The sequence below is a fragment of the Mustela lutreola genome, chromosome 2, assembly GCF_030435805.1.
Source record: "Mustela lutreola isolate mMusLut2 chromosome 2, mMusLut2.pri, whole genome shotgun sequence".
In the NCBI taxonomy this organism is placed as follows: domain Eukaryota; kingdom Metazoa; phylum Chordata; class Mammalia; order Carnivora; family Mustelidae; genus Mustela; species Mustela lutreola.
Genome location: NC_081291.1, coordinates 90852471 through 90866404, shown reverse-complemented (window position 1 = coordinate 90866404; position 13934 = coordinate 90852471). Strand labels below are relative to the sequence as shown.

The following is a 13934-nucleotide window of genomic DNA, read 5'->3' as shown; positions in this document are numbered from 1 at the left end:
ATCTGAATGTCCCCTTTTAAAAGATTGCTCCCTTACCACTGACTTAATGTGTGGCTCTGGGGATTCTAAGTTCCTTCGGATATTTGACTGCTTGGTTACAGGATGGCCATTTGCTTGGGTTGGTGATGTCTGCATCTTCGGTGCTGTTGCTGGGATGGCTTTCGCTCTGTGCTCTCTGAGGTCATCAGCTTGGTAGTAAGCTCCGTGTGGCATTCTGGGGAAGAAAGGAAGGGTCAGGGAGAGAGAGACAGTATGTCTGTAGCTTCCAGGCAGCTGGTACAGTTAGGATTATTGGAATGGAGTGCTACTAGGGGTAAGAGGGTTGTTCTGAGGCTTATCTTCGGGGTCAGAGATTGGGCCATGATTGCACGTCTCTGAATTCCTGACCACTGGCCGCCTCTGACACCTGCCAGACTGACGGGGAGGCTCTAGACTGGCCTCTAAATAAGTGAATGAATGTTCTGGAACTTTGGGCACAGAGTTCCAGGTAGACACCTTCAGTATAGACCTGACATCAGCCTCTGGGGCTCTTCCGGTGCTATACAGAGGGGTCTAGTTCCTATACTGGGAAACCAGTTCCAAGAACTCAAATCCAATCTAAAGAGAAAGGTCGAAAGAGGGTACTCCCTCAAAACCATTGCTCCTAGGAGCAGGACTAAATCCACTTTTAGGTTTTTATCACCAGTAGATCCACTGCCTAGCATTTAGCTCCTTCATGAGTCCCACTCTTGACCTAATCAGTTCTCCTTCCTAATAATAGAAAGATCGGGATTCTCTCTTGGGGCTAGAGTGCCACCAGCAGTCCTCACGAATGTAGGAGCTACTCACTTAGTGTCTGTGTGCCTAAGGTTGGCAGATTCAGTGTTCCTTGCGGAGCTCACTGCTGTGGGCGGGGTCCATCCCCTGAGAGAGTCTCTACTACAGTGTCTTATGCCTAGTTCTCTGGAGACCACATGACTCACATGCTGGCTTTTCTAGTTCTGTGTTGTGGGTAGTTTCTTTCTCTGAGTTCAGTTTCCATGTCTTTAAAGAGGGAATAGTAATATTCCTTTGTTTTGGGATATGTCAGGTGTTTAACACAATGCCTAATGTTTAACTTCATTAGTTTGCTTTTGCTTTTTGTTATAGCTGGTGTTTCACTCAGTCAGTTAAGTCATCTGTGCTGGTGAGGCCCAGGGGACAGATTCCAGTTCTTAGTTCCTTGGCCGGTTCCCCTGCTGTTTGGAAGAGCAGCAGGCCAGATAGTAGTGGATGAGTGCGCATCTCCACTAAGATGGCACCCTTCCTGCTTAGTCAGTACGCATTCCACACTTGGGCTTTCATGGCACTGAGGGGAAGGAAGCAAGGCCAAAGCATTTTTGGAAAGAGCAAGGTCTTTGACTTAATATGAGAGAACATAGTTTTCATGTTGGAAAGTGACTGAGAGAAGGACTCCAAGAAGAAGTAGACGAGAGGAGTAAGATTGGAGAAAAAGGACTCTACCCCTTCCCTCAAGCCCAGCCGCTGCATTGTAGACAGCATCTAACTTACATGGCCGCATTCGGCAGCCCTGCCTCTCACGTGTGAGAGCCCCGGGTCTCTCAGTATAGAGACAGTGCCGCAGTCCTTGGTGTCCTTGCTCAGACTGGGTCCTCCTCCATGCTTGTCTGGTGAGTGTTGTACGTCTTTTAAGACTCCTCTGAAGTTTTTGTTAATCCTTCCTCGCCTGTTAGAATTGACTGCTTCTTCCTCTGCTTTCCTCCCCTCCAAGCAGATGTTTAAAAAATAAAATAGTGGTTTTATTAGTATTTTCCTGATAAAATCAGAATCACGTATGTAGGAGCTACGAAGAAATCTACACTAAATACCAGTTCTTCCAGACAGGTCTTAAGTGATGGGCTTTTTCTGTCCTCCAAGCAGATTTTTGTCAGAGCCCATGTAATTACATTTGTTAGTTTTCCTCCTGTTAGGGTGAGTTTATTGAGGGCAGGAATCCAGACATGCTGGCTTCTCTACCTCTGGCACTGACAGCGGTGCCTGTAGATCATGAGCAGGAGCTCTCTGTGGTGTGCGGCCAGGTGATGAGGCAGGGCCTCCAAGCCTCACACTGAGGACTAAAGAGTTTTAGGATCTCATGGTAAAGCATCGACATTCAGCCACGACTTCTGTGTCTGCTGTGTGCCAGGCACTGGGCAGCATCTGTGGGCAGGACGGGCCTGCCTGGGGTCACAGCTGGATATGGATATGCGGCTTCACTACAGAAACAGACTCTTCCTCCCAGTTCTTCTAACATATACTCACCTGAGAGTGGAGTAGGTGCCTCAGCTCTCGGCTTCAAGAATGTTGATCTTGCAAGGGGCATTTTTAAGTGTACGTGTGTGTGTGTGCTTAAAACTTAAAATTTTTCTTACACAGATGCTTCATTAAATATGTATCATGCATATTTTCTTAAATCCATCAGGTGAAGTTTTTATGTCATTTGAATTCTGTAGCATTTAATGAAGGAGTCCTTTTATTTTTTTTAAAGGTTGCTTTCCAAAGTTACTAGAGAAGGATCCCCTTTCACTCACCTGAGACAATGGTCTTGATCAACATCAAGCAGCAGAGGGCGCTAGAGTTCAGGAGATGAAGCCGCAAGAGTAGCTCCTCAATTAATTTATTTTTTTTTAAACATGGAAGCTGTGGAAATACTATTATATTTCTTCTCGGAGAGCATACAGCATCTGTGTTAATAAATATTAACTATAGTCTTTTTAGATTTATATCTTGTCTGAAATGAAAAGGAAATAGAAGTGGCTGAGTGGCTCAGTCAGTTAAGCACCTGCCTTCAGCTCAAGTTATGATCCCAGGGTCCAGGAGCCTGCTTCTCCCATTCCTGCTCCCCCTGCTTGTGCTCGCTTGCTCTCTCTGTGTCCAATAAATAAATAAAATCTTTAAAAAAAAAAAAAGGAAATAAAAATATTGGTGGAAAAGAATCAAGTGACTATAGACAAAAGTATGCTGGGGACCTTTTCTGTAGCACTTGCAGTCCAGACTGGTTTTTTAAGACTCAGAGAATGTCCAGATGTTTAAGGACAAAGATCAGAAGAGAACATCTTTTAAGGTCATAAATCAAATCAGTAGAGAACACAGTGTGATTTTCATGTAGGCCTCCTGGCTTACATGAAAATAAAATGGGGATAAGTGATACTTTTGCTCTTTGGTGACACAGAAACATCTAGATTGGATGTTTGTGTTGTAGACATTAGTAGTACTGTGCTTAATTGACTGAGCCACTCAGCCACCTCTATTTCCTGCTCATTTAAGACAAGATATAAATCTAAAAAGATTATAGTTAAATTCTGGATTCCTTGAATTTCCATATTAATTTTATGATCAACTTGTCATTTTCTGCAAAGAAACCAGCTAGAGTTTTGATAGATATTGCATTGGCTTTGTAGGTCAGTTTGGAGAGTATTGCCATTTTAATATTTTTCTTTCAGTCCATGAACATTAGATGTTTTATTTATTTGGATCTTCTTTGATTTTTCTCCATAAGGTTTTGTAATTTTTCAGTTTGCAAGTCTTATATATTTACTTTGTTAAATTTATTCCCAGTTGTCTTGTTCTTTTTTATGCTATTGTAAATAAAATTATTTTTCTTAATTTCATATTTAGATTGTTAATTGCTAGTGTATAGAAATACAATTGATTTTTATTACTCGTGTATTTTGCAACACTATTTGAACTTGTCTGTTAGTTCTAATATCCTTATAGTAGATATAGATTTCTGAGGATTTTTTTAAAGATTTTATTTATTTATTTATTGTATTATTTATTTGAGAGAGAGAGAATGAGAGACAGAACATGAGAAGGAAGAGGTCAGAGGGAGAAGCAGGGTCCATGCCAAGCAGGGAGCCTGATGCGGGACTCGATCCCTGGACTCCAGGATCATTACCTGAGCCAAAGGCAGTTGCTTAACCAACTGAGCCACCCAGGCGCCCTCCTGAGGATTTTCTGTATACAACATCATGTCATCTGCAATTTTTTCCTCTCTAATCTCGTACCTTTTATTTCATTTTCTTGCTTAATCGCCTTGGCTAGAACCTCTAGTACAGTGTTAAAAAGAAGTGGTAGGCACTGACATCCTTGTCTTGTTTCTATCTTAAGGGGAGAAACCTGTAGCTTTTCTCCGTTAAATGTTGGATATATTATAGATGTCCTTTATTAGATTAAGGAAGTTTTTACTTATTCATAGTTTCTTGAGTATTTTTATATGTTAGGGTCTTAAATATTGTCAAATGCTTTTTTTTTTTTTTTTTTTTTTGCATCTATTGAGTTGGTACCTAGGTTTTGCCCATTATTCTACTAAGTGGTGTATTTCACTGATTGATTTTCAGATGTTAAACCAACCTAGTATTCCTGGAATTGTTGCATTATATTCACAAGGGTTATTGAACTGTAGTTTCTTTTCTTCTTATATCTTTGTCTGGTTTTGGTAGCGGGGTAATACTGTCTTATAGAATGAGTTGGTAAATGTTCTTTTCTGGTTTTTTGAGAAGAGTTTGTAAAAGATTAGCATTCTTCAATGTTTGGTAGAATTCACCAGTGATGCCTATCCTTTTCTTTCTATAAGTCTTGAAATTAACTAAATTTACTTGTTAGGGGTCTAGATTTTTTGTGTCTTCTTGAATCCAGTTTGGTAATTTCTGTCTTTTTAGGAATGTATCCATTTCCTCTAAGTTACCCAAATTTTTGTCATATAGTTGTTCATGGAATTCCTGTAATAACCTTTTCTATTTTTGTAAGGTTGGTGATGATGTCCCCTCTTCTACTCTTGATTTTACTAATTTTATCTTTTCTCTTAACTAGCTTAAAGTTTGTCAGTTTTGGTTATCTTGTTGCCCACTTTCACTTTATTTGCCTTTCTTTATAGGGTTGATTTCTTTATCCCAGGAGTCTCAGTGGTTGGTGGGTTCTCAATATGCTCCAGCCCCAGACTGCTAGAAGAAGAAAGAATGATAGAATTGGCAGTGAAATATACGAACCACCCTCCTGCTCTCTGGATTCACAATCAGGTGAGCAAACTTGTTTAAACTTGGAGATCTGGGCATCTCTGCCTACCCACAAAGTTTGTGCTCAACTCACTTAATGCACCTAAGAAACCTAGGCTTGAGTGGGAGGGGTACATGCTCACAATGAGCTCCCCCACACCCAGAACTCAGACTCCATAATGGTCAAAGAAGCAGAAACTTTCTGATGCCTTAAGGAAGATGCAAAAATACTTTGGGATCTTAAAATATCTTCCAGGTTACCAGTGTTCAGTTGAATACTGAATTTGAATACTACTTTTCTATTGAAACATTTTACTTTAAGTTTCTTTACATTGGCCCTCTGTCTGTATGTCTTGTAAATGGTAAATCTATAAATCAGGTTATTTTGTCCCCTAAGTATCTTAAGTAAAAGGAATTGAACTTTGTTCTGTCATTTGGAAAGGTAGTGGTTTCTGATTACATCCCACTTGTGCCCACAGCTGAGTGCGGCTAAATCCATGGTGCTTTTACCTCTGTGGAGAGCTGTTCACATGGGATCCTGGCAGGAAATCCACATTTGTGGCTTATCACTCATGTTTCACCATGGGACCTGACACAATCCCACATAAGCTGACTGTTCGTTATCTCTGAAAACTCTGATAACAAGGAATGAGCTCAGCACAAATCAGTTGTCTTCCTAGTTTTCGACCATTCCTTTTATTTCTAGAGTGTGCCTTCTGTAGTTACCAACAACCTCCGTCCCATCCCAGCCCATCTTCTTACCTCCTTTGCCAGAAAGGAATGTACCAGGACAGAGAGTGTAGCTATAGATAAACTGATTTTAAAATTTATATGGAAGGGCAAAGGACTAGAATAGCTAAAACAGTTTTGGAAAAGGATAAAGTGGCAAGAATCACATTGCTCAAATTTAAAATTAAAGCTACAGTAATCAAAATAGTGTGGTCTTGGTAAAGAGATGGACACATAAAATTGATGGAACAGAATAATGAGGTCAGAAGTAGACCAACACACATATGGTCATTTGATTTTTGATGACAGCACTGAAGAAATTCAGTGCCAAAAGGATAGCCTTTTCAGCATATAGATCGTGCTGGAACAGTTGTTTATCCATATGCAAAAAAAAAACCAACTTTGTCCTAAGTGTCCTACTATATGTTGAAAATTCATGCAAAATAGGTTGTAGATCTAAGTAGGACACAAAACTATAACAATTTTTGAAGAAAACATGGGAAATATTCTGAACTTGAGGGCAGATGTGTTAGGACATGACACCCAAAGCCAGATCTGTAAAAGAGGAGATTGATTTACAGGACTTAATAAAAATTAAAAACGTTTTTCTACAAAAGTCACTGTTAACAGAATGTTAAGAAACAAGCTGCAGACTCGGAGAAAGTTATTTGCACATTAGATGTCCAACAAAGGATATGTAATATCCAGAATACATAAAGAACTCTCAAAAGTCAGCAGAATGGAAAAAAAGCACAATTTAAAAATGGGCAAAAGACTGAATAGACACTTCACTAAAAAGGATATAAGGACAGCTAGTAGGCAATGGCAAGATGTTGACCACCATTAGGGAAATGCAGTTTAAAACTGGATATAGTGGGATATCACTATACACCTATTAGAATGACTAAAGTTAAAAATCCTGACAATATCAAGTGCTTGTAAGGATGTGGAGTGACTGGAACTCTGTTATATAGCTTATATTGCTAGCAGGAATGCTAGATACTGCTGCCAATCTGGAAAACATTTTGGTAGTTTTGTATGAAATTAAATGTACATTTATTATTAAGTTCTAGTAATACTGCTCCTGGATCTTTATTCGGGAGAAACTGAAAGCTCTATTCATATAAAAACCTGTGTGTGAACATTTACAGTCGTTCTATTCATAATTATCAAAAACTGAAAAGATCCCAAATGTTCCTCAAGAGGTAAACGGATAAACAAGTTGTAATCCATTCATACAATGTGTTGTTACTCAGCAGTAAAAATGGATGAACCACTGATGCACTGCACTTGGGCGAGTGTCAGAGGCCACATATTGAGTGGAAAAAAGCCCGTCTCAAAGGTTACATACTCCATAATCCCATTTTTGTCACACTCTGGAAGACAGAAATACAATGATGGAAAACAAATGAGTGGTTAACAGGGGTTAGGAGTAGGGAAAGGTGTGAGCATAGAGGGAAAGCAGAGGGAGGTTTGGGGAGTGATGAGACTATTCTGTATGTTGGTTTTGGTGGGAGGTAGGCATATCTATGTGTGTCTTAAAATCCACAGAACTATACTCCGTCCCTGCTTCCCCAAGCAAGTTTTACTGCAAGATAATTTAAAAAAAAAATAAAATAAAAGGTTTTTAAATCTATAGGGGCACAAAAAATGTCTAATCTAATTATGGTTTACATGTCAAGTTGTATCTGTTCAGAATAAGGCAGCTGCTTGCCTTAGCATTTCCATTCTAAGTGTATCCTGTCACATTTTTACCCTCCGACCTTCTGAGTCATTCCTTCCATGTGTCCTCATCTGCCTCATTCCTTTTTAGATTCTTTTTGGATTTCCACCCATTACTGTCTGTAGGCTGTATCCTGAGCCTCTAAAAAATGCCATGTGGGTGGGACCGGCAAGATTTCCGTGCGTCCCTTGCCCAGGGTTGCGGTGAGCTTGGCCATCTCTGCTCCTAGGGCCATGGAGCTCCCTCTGGTTATCTGCCTCCCATGTGACCTGACCTGGTGCTGCTCCACAGCCCCCTGCTTGGTTTCATGCCTCATTGGCATTTCAATGAAGGAACTTACTCTTGGAGGCTGTAAAAAAATCTCCCAAGTGGCATTGCTTGAATGCACATTTTAATTGTAGTGCCTGCTCCACTCTGCCTGGTGGGAGTTGCAAACAGCCCTTATGAAGTCAGATTTTTCTTGGAGCCATTCTCAGGTGGCTGTTTTCCTCCTGAGGATTTGTCTTATTAAGCCATTAGAGTGGACAATGGAGGCACGTGAATGTCTGGGTAGCAACAGGCTGCTCTGTTGGGACATGGGATAAAGTGCCATAAATGTCTTCCTTTATTTTATCTGCTTTGGCTCGGGCTCCTGGCAGGGTAAAGGGTTCTAGATGCCTGTAGTGTGCTGAGCTCCAGTTGCTGTGGAAAAGTTGTTTATTTTACAAGTAGAAAATCTATACCCGAAACATGGCTGCATAATGGAAGGTAATGTCTTTTTGCTCACTTCTGTATTACAGTGTACGGTACTCGAGGTATTGTGTTCGTGCTACTCTGGCAGCTTTTATTGATCAATAAAAGACAAAGATGGCTTTTCATTCTTTCCAGATGCTAGCAAATGAGAAGACAGACTATTTAAGATTATTTTGTCACTAAGGAGATGACAGGCCCATTTTCTTTTCTTCTATTTTTTTTTTTTTTATTATTTAAAAAAAAATTTTTGGCCAACTTTCAGGTTTTAAAAATATTCTGGTTTCAAAAACAGTATCCTAAAGACTTTGTTGTCATTACTAAGCCTGCTAAAGATGACCATTGGGGAAAACGATTTCTCTCTCATTTCTTCGTCTCTTTTACTCTTCGATTCTTAGGGATAAAGAGAGGTGCACAGGCAAGTGAGACTGGGAGGGAGGGGACAGAGAGATTCAATCTGTTGGCGTCATTAGGCAGAACTTCTCATACCATAGCTTCTGTTTTTGAAACTTGCAAAGAAGGGGCATTTTAAAGCACTTTGGTGGCTGGTGTAGTAATTTCTAGATTGTACTTATTCATCACAGAATGCTCCCTTGCTGCTCATTTCTTTTGTCAAAAATAAAACCCACCTATCCTCCTTCATTTAAAAATGGCCCACATATTTAAAATTAAGTTTAGATGTTTTTCTTTTCCCTCAGAGGAAGGATTTCCCTTCCTTTAATAGTTTTCTACCAGAAAGGACCTCTTTTGTGAATTAAAATAATTTTCATTTTTTCTTCTATTTCTCTGAGATTAACTCTTCTTTGAGATTTGACTTCTTCTTTTAAGTTGTAAAGCCCCAAAGTAAAGTCACGTCAAAAAGTACTTAACTGCCTACCTGCCATGCAGGGCGCCAAGGAGTGAGTGCTAAGGGTTTGGTCTTTAAAAAGCACATTACAACTTATTGCTTCTTAGGAGGGAATTCATTTTGTTGATTTACATCAGGAACATGTAATGGAGCAAAACCTTTGCTCTGCATACAAATTTCTTTAGTCCTAGATTGTTTTTTAGTGACAGGGAAGAAGAGACCAGGCACCCCCAGCACTTTTTCTTCACTGGCAGCTTCAATGACTAAAACCCTCTCTTATAATAGAGCTCGATGCCAGCAGGGAGTACCTTCCCACCCGGTGTCACGTGATAGCTACCACAGCCCTGTTAGGTGAGCAGTACAGGGATTGGTACCCATTTAAGAGATGTGGCAGCAGAGGCTCAGAGAAATGAAGGAATTTGATGGATTTCATAGACTGTGATTAAAATTCAGTCTTTTGACTCCTATGTCAGTATAGTTTCTCCAAACTAGAGGTCTCAGCCCTGTCAGATCCAATGCCCTCTTTCTAGAACTATCCTGAAATGAAATTCAAAGTTAATGTAATCAACACATGAAAGATTTTTTTTTTTTTTTTTTTTTTTTTTGGTGGCATAATTTTCTTAGGTATAATGCCAGGGAGAAATAAAAAGAAGGGATTCCTAGTCACAGACCATGTTATTTCACTAGATCAGTGGTTGGGCAGATCTTAACTAGAAGAGAGAATGAAGTGGTCAGATGGCTTTTCCTCGGCATAGAATCAGCGTCGTGAGTGCCCTGTCTGCAGGTGTGTGTGGGACAGGCAGTTGTGTGGTGACGAACAACCACACATGCAGGTTTCCAGCTGGCATGTGGTTGGCCAGAACAGTGACGAACATACTGGTGATGTTCTGGATTCAGTAGAGTATAGTCTACACAATGGGTACATTCTGGAAAATTCACACTCCACGAGATCCATACACAATGCTTTGGTTTTTTTGTAAATGAGTAAGATCTAGTCTCAGTTCATTACAAACCAGTTTTCACCTCCATGTATGTCCCGTGGGCCATTCAGCAGTTTCTGCAGAGCAGTCCTGTGCATTGGCGACAAGGATGTGCCGCTAAACTGGCTGAGTATGAAAAGTCGTGATTTGCAGGATTTGCTGATCTCTGTATTGCAGATACTCCCTCAATGGCTGATCTCAAACTACTAGTAGAAACTGGTGCACTGGGCGCCTGGATGGCTCAGTCAGTGAAGCATCTGCCTTCAGCTCAGGTCATGATCCCAGGGTCCTGGGATCAAGCTCTGCATCAGGCTCCCTGTTCATATGGGAGCCTGCTTCTCCACCTCCCTCTGCCAGCTGCTACCCCTGCTTGTGCTGCCTCTCTCTCTCTCAAATAAAAAAATCTTTAAAAAAAAAAAAATACCGGTTCATGAAATCCTTCAGAATTTCACCATCAGCTGAGTGGGAGCCAGCTCCAGGGCACTGCTGATTTCACAAGACATCTAACATCTCTGGTCCTACCCTCTAAATGCCAGTCAGGTTTTCCAAACCATTCTGACAATAAAAGAGTATCACCATGTATTTCCCAAACCCCTCCTTCCAGGGCTGCTGTCACCCCCATGGAGAACTGGTGTGTTCAGCTCTGATGGTATTTCCTAAGTGACCTCACCCAACAGGTGCGCTCAAGGGTGGGCAGGTATGGTAGTTGCTGCCTGGTGAGGGAAGCCTTAGCTGCCCATTCTTGCTGCTCCAGAGAGAAGCAAACCATCCCAATCAGCACTGCAGTCCCAGCCTTAAGCCTGCGCAGCAGCTCTGGCTGTGCCCTGCTGGTGGCCCGGAGGGAGCTTCCCTGGGACCCAGAGTCTTCTCTGACCAGCCCAGGGCAGCCGCAGTGTAATGACACCTGCCCCACCTGCCTGTCCCCACTCCATGGCTGTGACCAGAAAAGGAGCGCCACTCAGGAAACTCCTGCTTAAGAGCTGTCCCCTGGGTCCAGTGTCTCTCTCACAGCCCGGTTCATCACCTAAGAAGTGAACAAGTGGCAGCATGACTGAAGGGAGTCCCCTCTTCTCAGTTCTGGAACGGCTGTGCAGTATGGATCACAAAGGCAGAGGAGCGAACAGCCTACGAAATGGACAAGTGGAACCAGGTCACAGCCCCCCCCCCCCCCCCCGACAACTGAGAGCGACTGTAAAAATCATGCTCCACACTGATAAAAAGGCAGGAGGCGGATGTAGTCCGTTTTCTTAAAGACGAGCATTAGGTGTAAGGCCTATGCCCCAAGGCACTTATGGATCTTTTCCTTCCTGCCGTAGTGTACACTTGACTCGGAAGTGGCCGTGAGAGTGGGCGGAGAGTTCTTCTTTGACCCACAGCCTGCAGATGCCCCCAGAAACCTCGTGTTGATTGCAGGGGGAGTCGGAATTAACCCTCTGCTCTCCATCCTGCGGCACGCGGCCGACCTGCATAGAGAATGGGCAGACAAAGGAGGCGGCTATGAGATGGGGACGATAAAGCTCTTCTACAGTGCCCAAAACACCAGTGAGCTCCTGTTTAAGGTAAGGGAGAGGCAGACGTGTCCTAGCCTGCCCTAAGCGAACGCATGGCGGCCTGTGAGTCGTCCACGGAACTTTCCTCCCATTACTTCTGTCTTCTCCAAAAGAGTTCGTTGCAACATTAGGCATGGCAAGGCTTAACCATGCTCAGGTGGGGAGTTAAGCAGCACTTGTTAGGCAGGACAGCGAAACAGCTAGTGTTGAGGCTTCCAGTGAAAGGACAGGATAAGGACAGGTTTGGTGGGCCTGACTCGGGGGGCAGATGGACAGAAAGGTCACCACAGCCCAAGCGGCTGCGGAGTCAGGAGACCTACAGAGGGGCTCACGGGTACAGGTAGAGGTGAGAGGCACCAAGTTTGGCCCCCACCGGGTGAATGAAACCTCCGTCGGTTCTGTCTGTTGAAAGGAAGTACATGGGACAGGAGAAGCCTTTCACTCTGGATTGCTTTGCAGCTGCAGGGATGAACAAAAGAACAGAAACCATTAACAGACAACTGTGGTCAGTGAAACTGCTGCTTAATTGCCAATGCTTGAGGAAAAGGGAAAAGAAAAAACTCCCGGAGAGTTAGTAATATGCTTGTTAGCATATTCAGATTTCAATTAAAGCCAAATAGCCTTCTGTACTCAGAAGGCTCCGGCCCGCTAGGCTGCAAACAATACCTCTCTAAGTGGAGAGAGTGGCAGACGTGTGCAGAATGGGAGTCGAGGTTCAGCGGCAGTGGCTATGCACATCTGTTTTGATTTTTTAAAATTGTAGTGTGACCAGATACATTTGACATTCCAGAAAAATATCCTCGATTTAGTAAATGAATTTCCTGAGAAGATTGTGTGCCGTTTGCATGTTACAAAACAGACAACACAAATCAGTGCAGAACTCAAGCCATACATCACGGGTGAGTCCCTTAGAGGGATCTGGACTCTCTCCACACAGTTGTGTGGTGGCCCCGGGCAGCTGGTGGAGGGAAGACGCTTTCCTGTCGGGAGCTGCCGGCTGGGAATGTCCCTACCTGGGGAACTGGGAGGTGATTCATCATGGAAAAAGGAGAGATTTGGTGGGATTTACTTACTATATACAGGGTTCTTACTGCCCATGTTAAAAATTTATTTTCCACATGTTTTAAAGGGAACTTTGCGTCATCGCTATAGTATGCATACAAAGAATTTATGTTCCGGCCTTGACTGAATTGATGCCATTGCCATTAATGGTCATTTAAATTAGCCATGGTTTCCCCTTGCTTGGACAGTTTATTTACTTTGCTGAACCCAGTCCTGAATCTCTACCAGAGACCAGGAAGCTCACTGGCCCTGTCTGAAGAGTGCATGGTGGTCAGCGCCCTGCTTGGCTCGCTGTACGCTTGGGGAACCTGGAGGTGCACCCTGTCCCTGGGTCTGACGCCCGGGGCTGCTATCAGGTGCTGGTTTGTGAGTGCGTCTGCACTGGACTATTGGGACTTGGGTTACTGGAAGTAAACCCCGCTGCTGAGTTGTGGTTAGTCCTTCCTTGTTCCAGTACCGGCATGCTGGGCTTATTTGGTGTTTTTCTGTTTTTCTGGTAGAAGGAAGAATAACGGAAAAGGAGATAAGTGATCATGTTTCGAAAGAGACTTTGTTCTATATTTGTGGCCCACCTCCAATGACAGACTTTTTCTCCAAGCAACTGGAAAACAGCCGTGTTCCCCCAGAACACATTTGCTTTGAGAAGTGGTGGTAGGGAGCGGGCAAAGGTAGAAAAGAGAAAGGTGCGAAGTCTCCTCAGGACAGCAACAGAGACAGGATTTGTGGCACGACGGATTTACCCCTACTCGGCTTCGCTTTTTTTTTTTTTTTAAGGCTGAACTAAGTGACCAGATGGAGTGTAAAAGAAAGAAACCAGCTGACAGATGATAAATTTTTTACAAAGACTTCATTGATTAAATTATTTTTTACTCTATTGATTTTCTTTTATTAATAACTGATTATCTCATGATGTATCTTGGTCAATAAAGAGTTTCTTTCCTTTTAGGGAAAAAGGAGACATAGACTTAAATTTAATCATATAAAAATGCCGTTTTGTGTGTAAAATGTAAGCTCTCTTTATTTGATAGCAACCTTTGTATCTTATGCTCAATAAACTTAAAATTTAAACAAGTTCCTAGTAATTTTACTTTGGAAATTTCTTATATTTAATGTCTTCATTCACCTTCCTATACCTGGAAGCCTTGCTTCTTCAGACCATCGAAGGTGGGTTTGGAAGTGGAAGATTATGAGGAAAACTGCTTTAGGGAATTGAGTATCTGGCATGTTTGCTTAATGTTAATGAATGTCCTAAGTATGTATCCTGACTAATTGTTAGTTTCTTCTCAAACGAAACCCTTCCTG

The 13934-nt window shown here is 42.3% G+C and overlaps 1 protein-coding gene across 3 annotated transcripts in view; it reads left to right on the top strand.

Annotated features, from left to right (window-relative positions):
* Positions 1-13703, top strand: part of OXNAD1 (oxidoreductase NAD binding domain containing 1) — a 36606-nt gene extending 22903 nt beyond the window's left edge. For all 3 annotated transcript variants that reach the window (XM_059162544.1, XM_059162546.1, XM_059162545.1), the window contains 4 exons: positions 4895-5036; positions 11337-11579; positions 12361-12469; positions 13133-13703. In XM_059162544.1, the coding sequence (XP_059018527.1) occupies positions 4895-5036; positions 11337-11579; positions 12361-12469; positions 13133-13287 (649 nt within the window). In that variant the 3' untranslated portion in view covers positions 13288-13703. The remainder of the gene's footprint in view (positions 1-4894; positions 5037-11336; positions 11580-12360; positions 12470-13132) is intronic.
* The last annotated feature ends 231 nt before the right edge of the window (positions 13704-13934 follow it).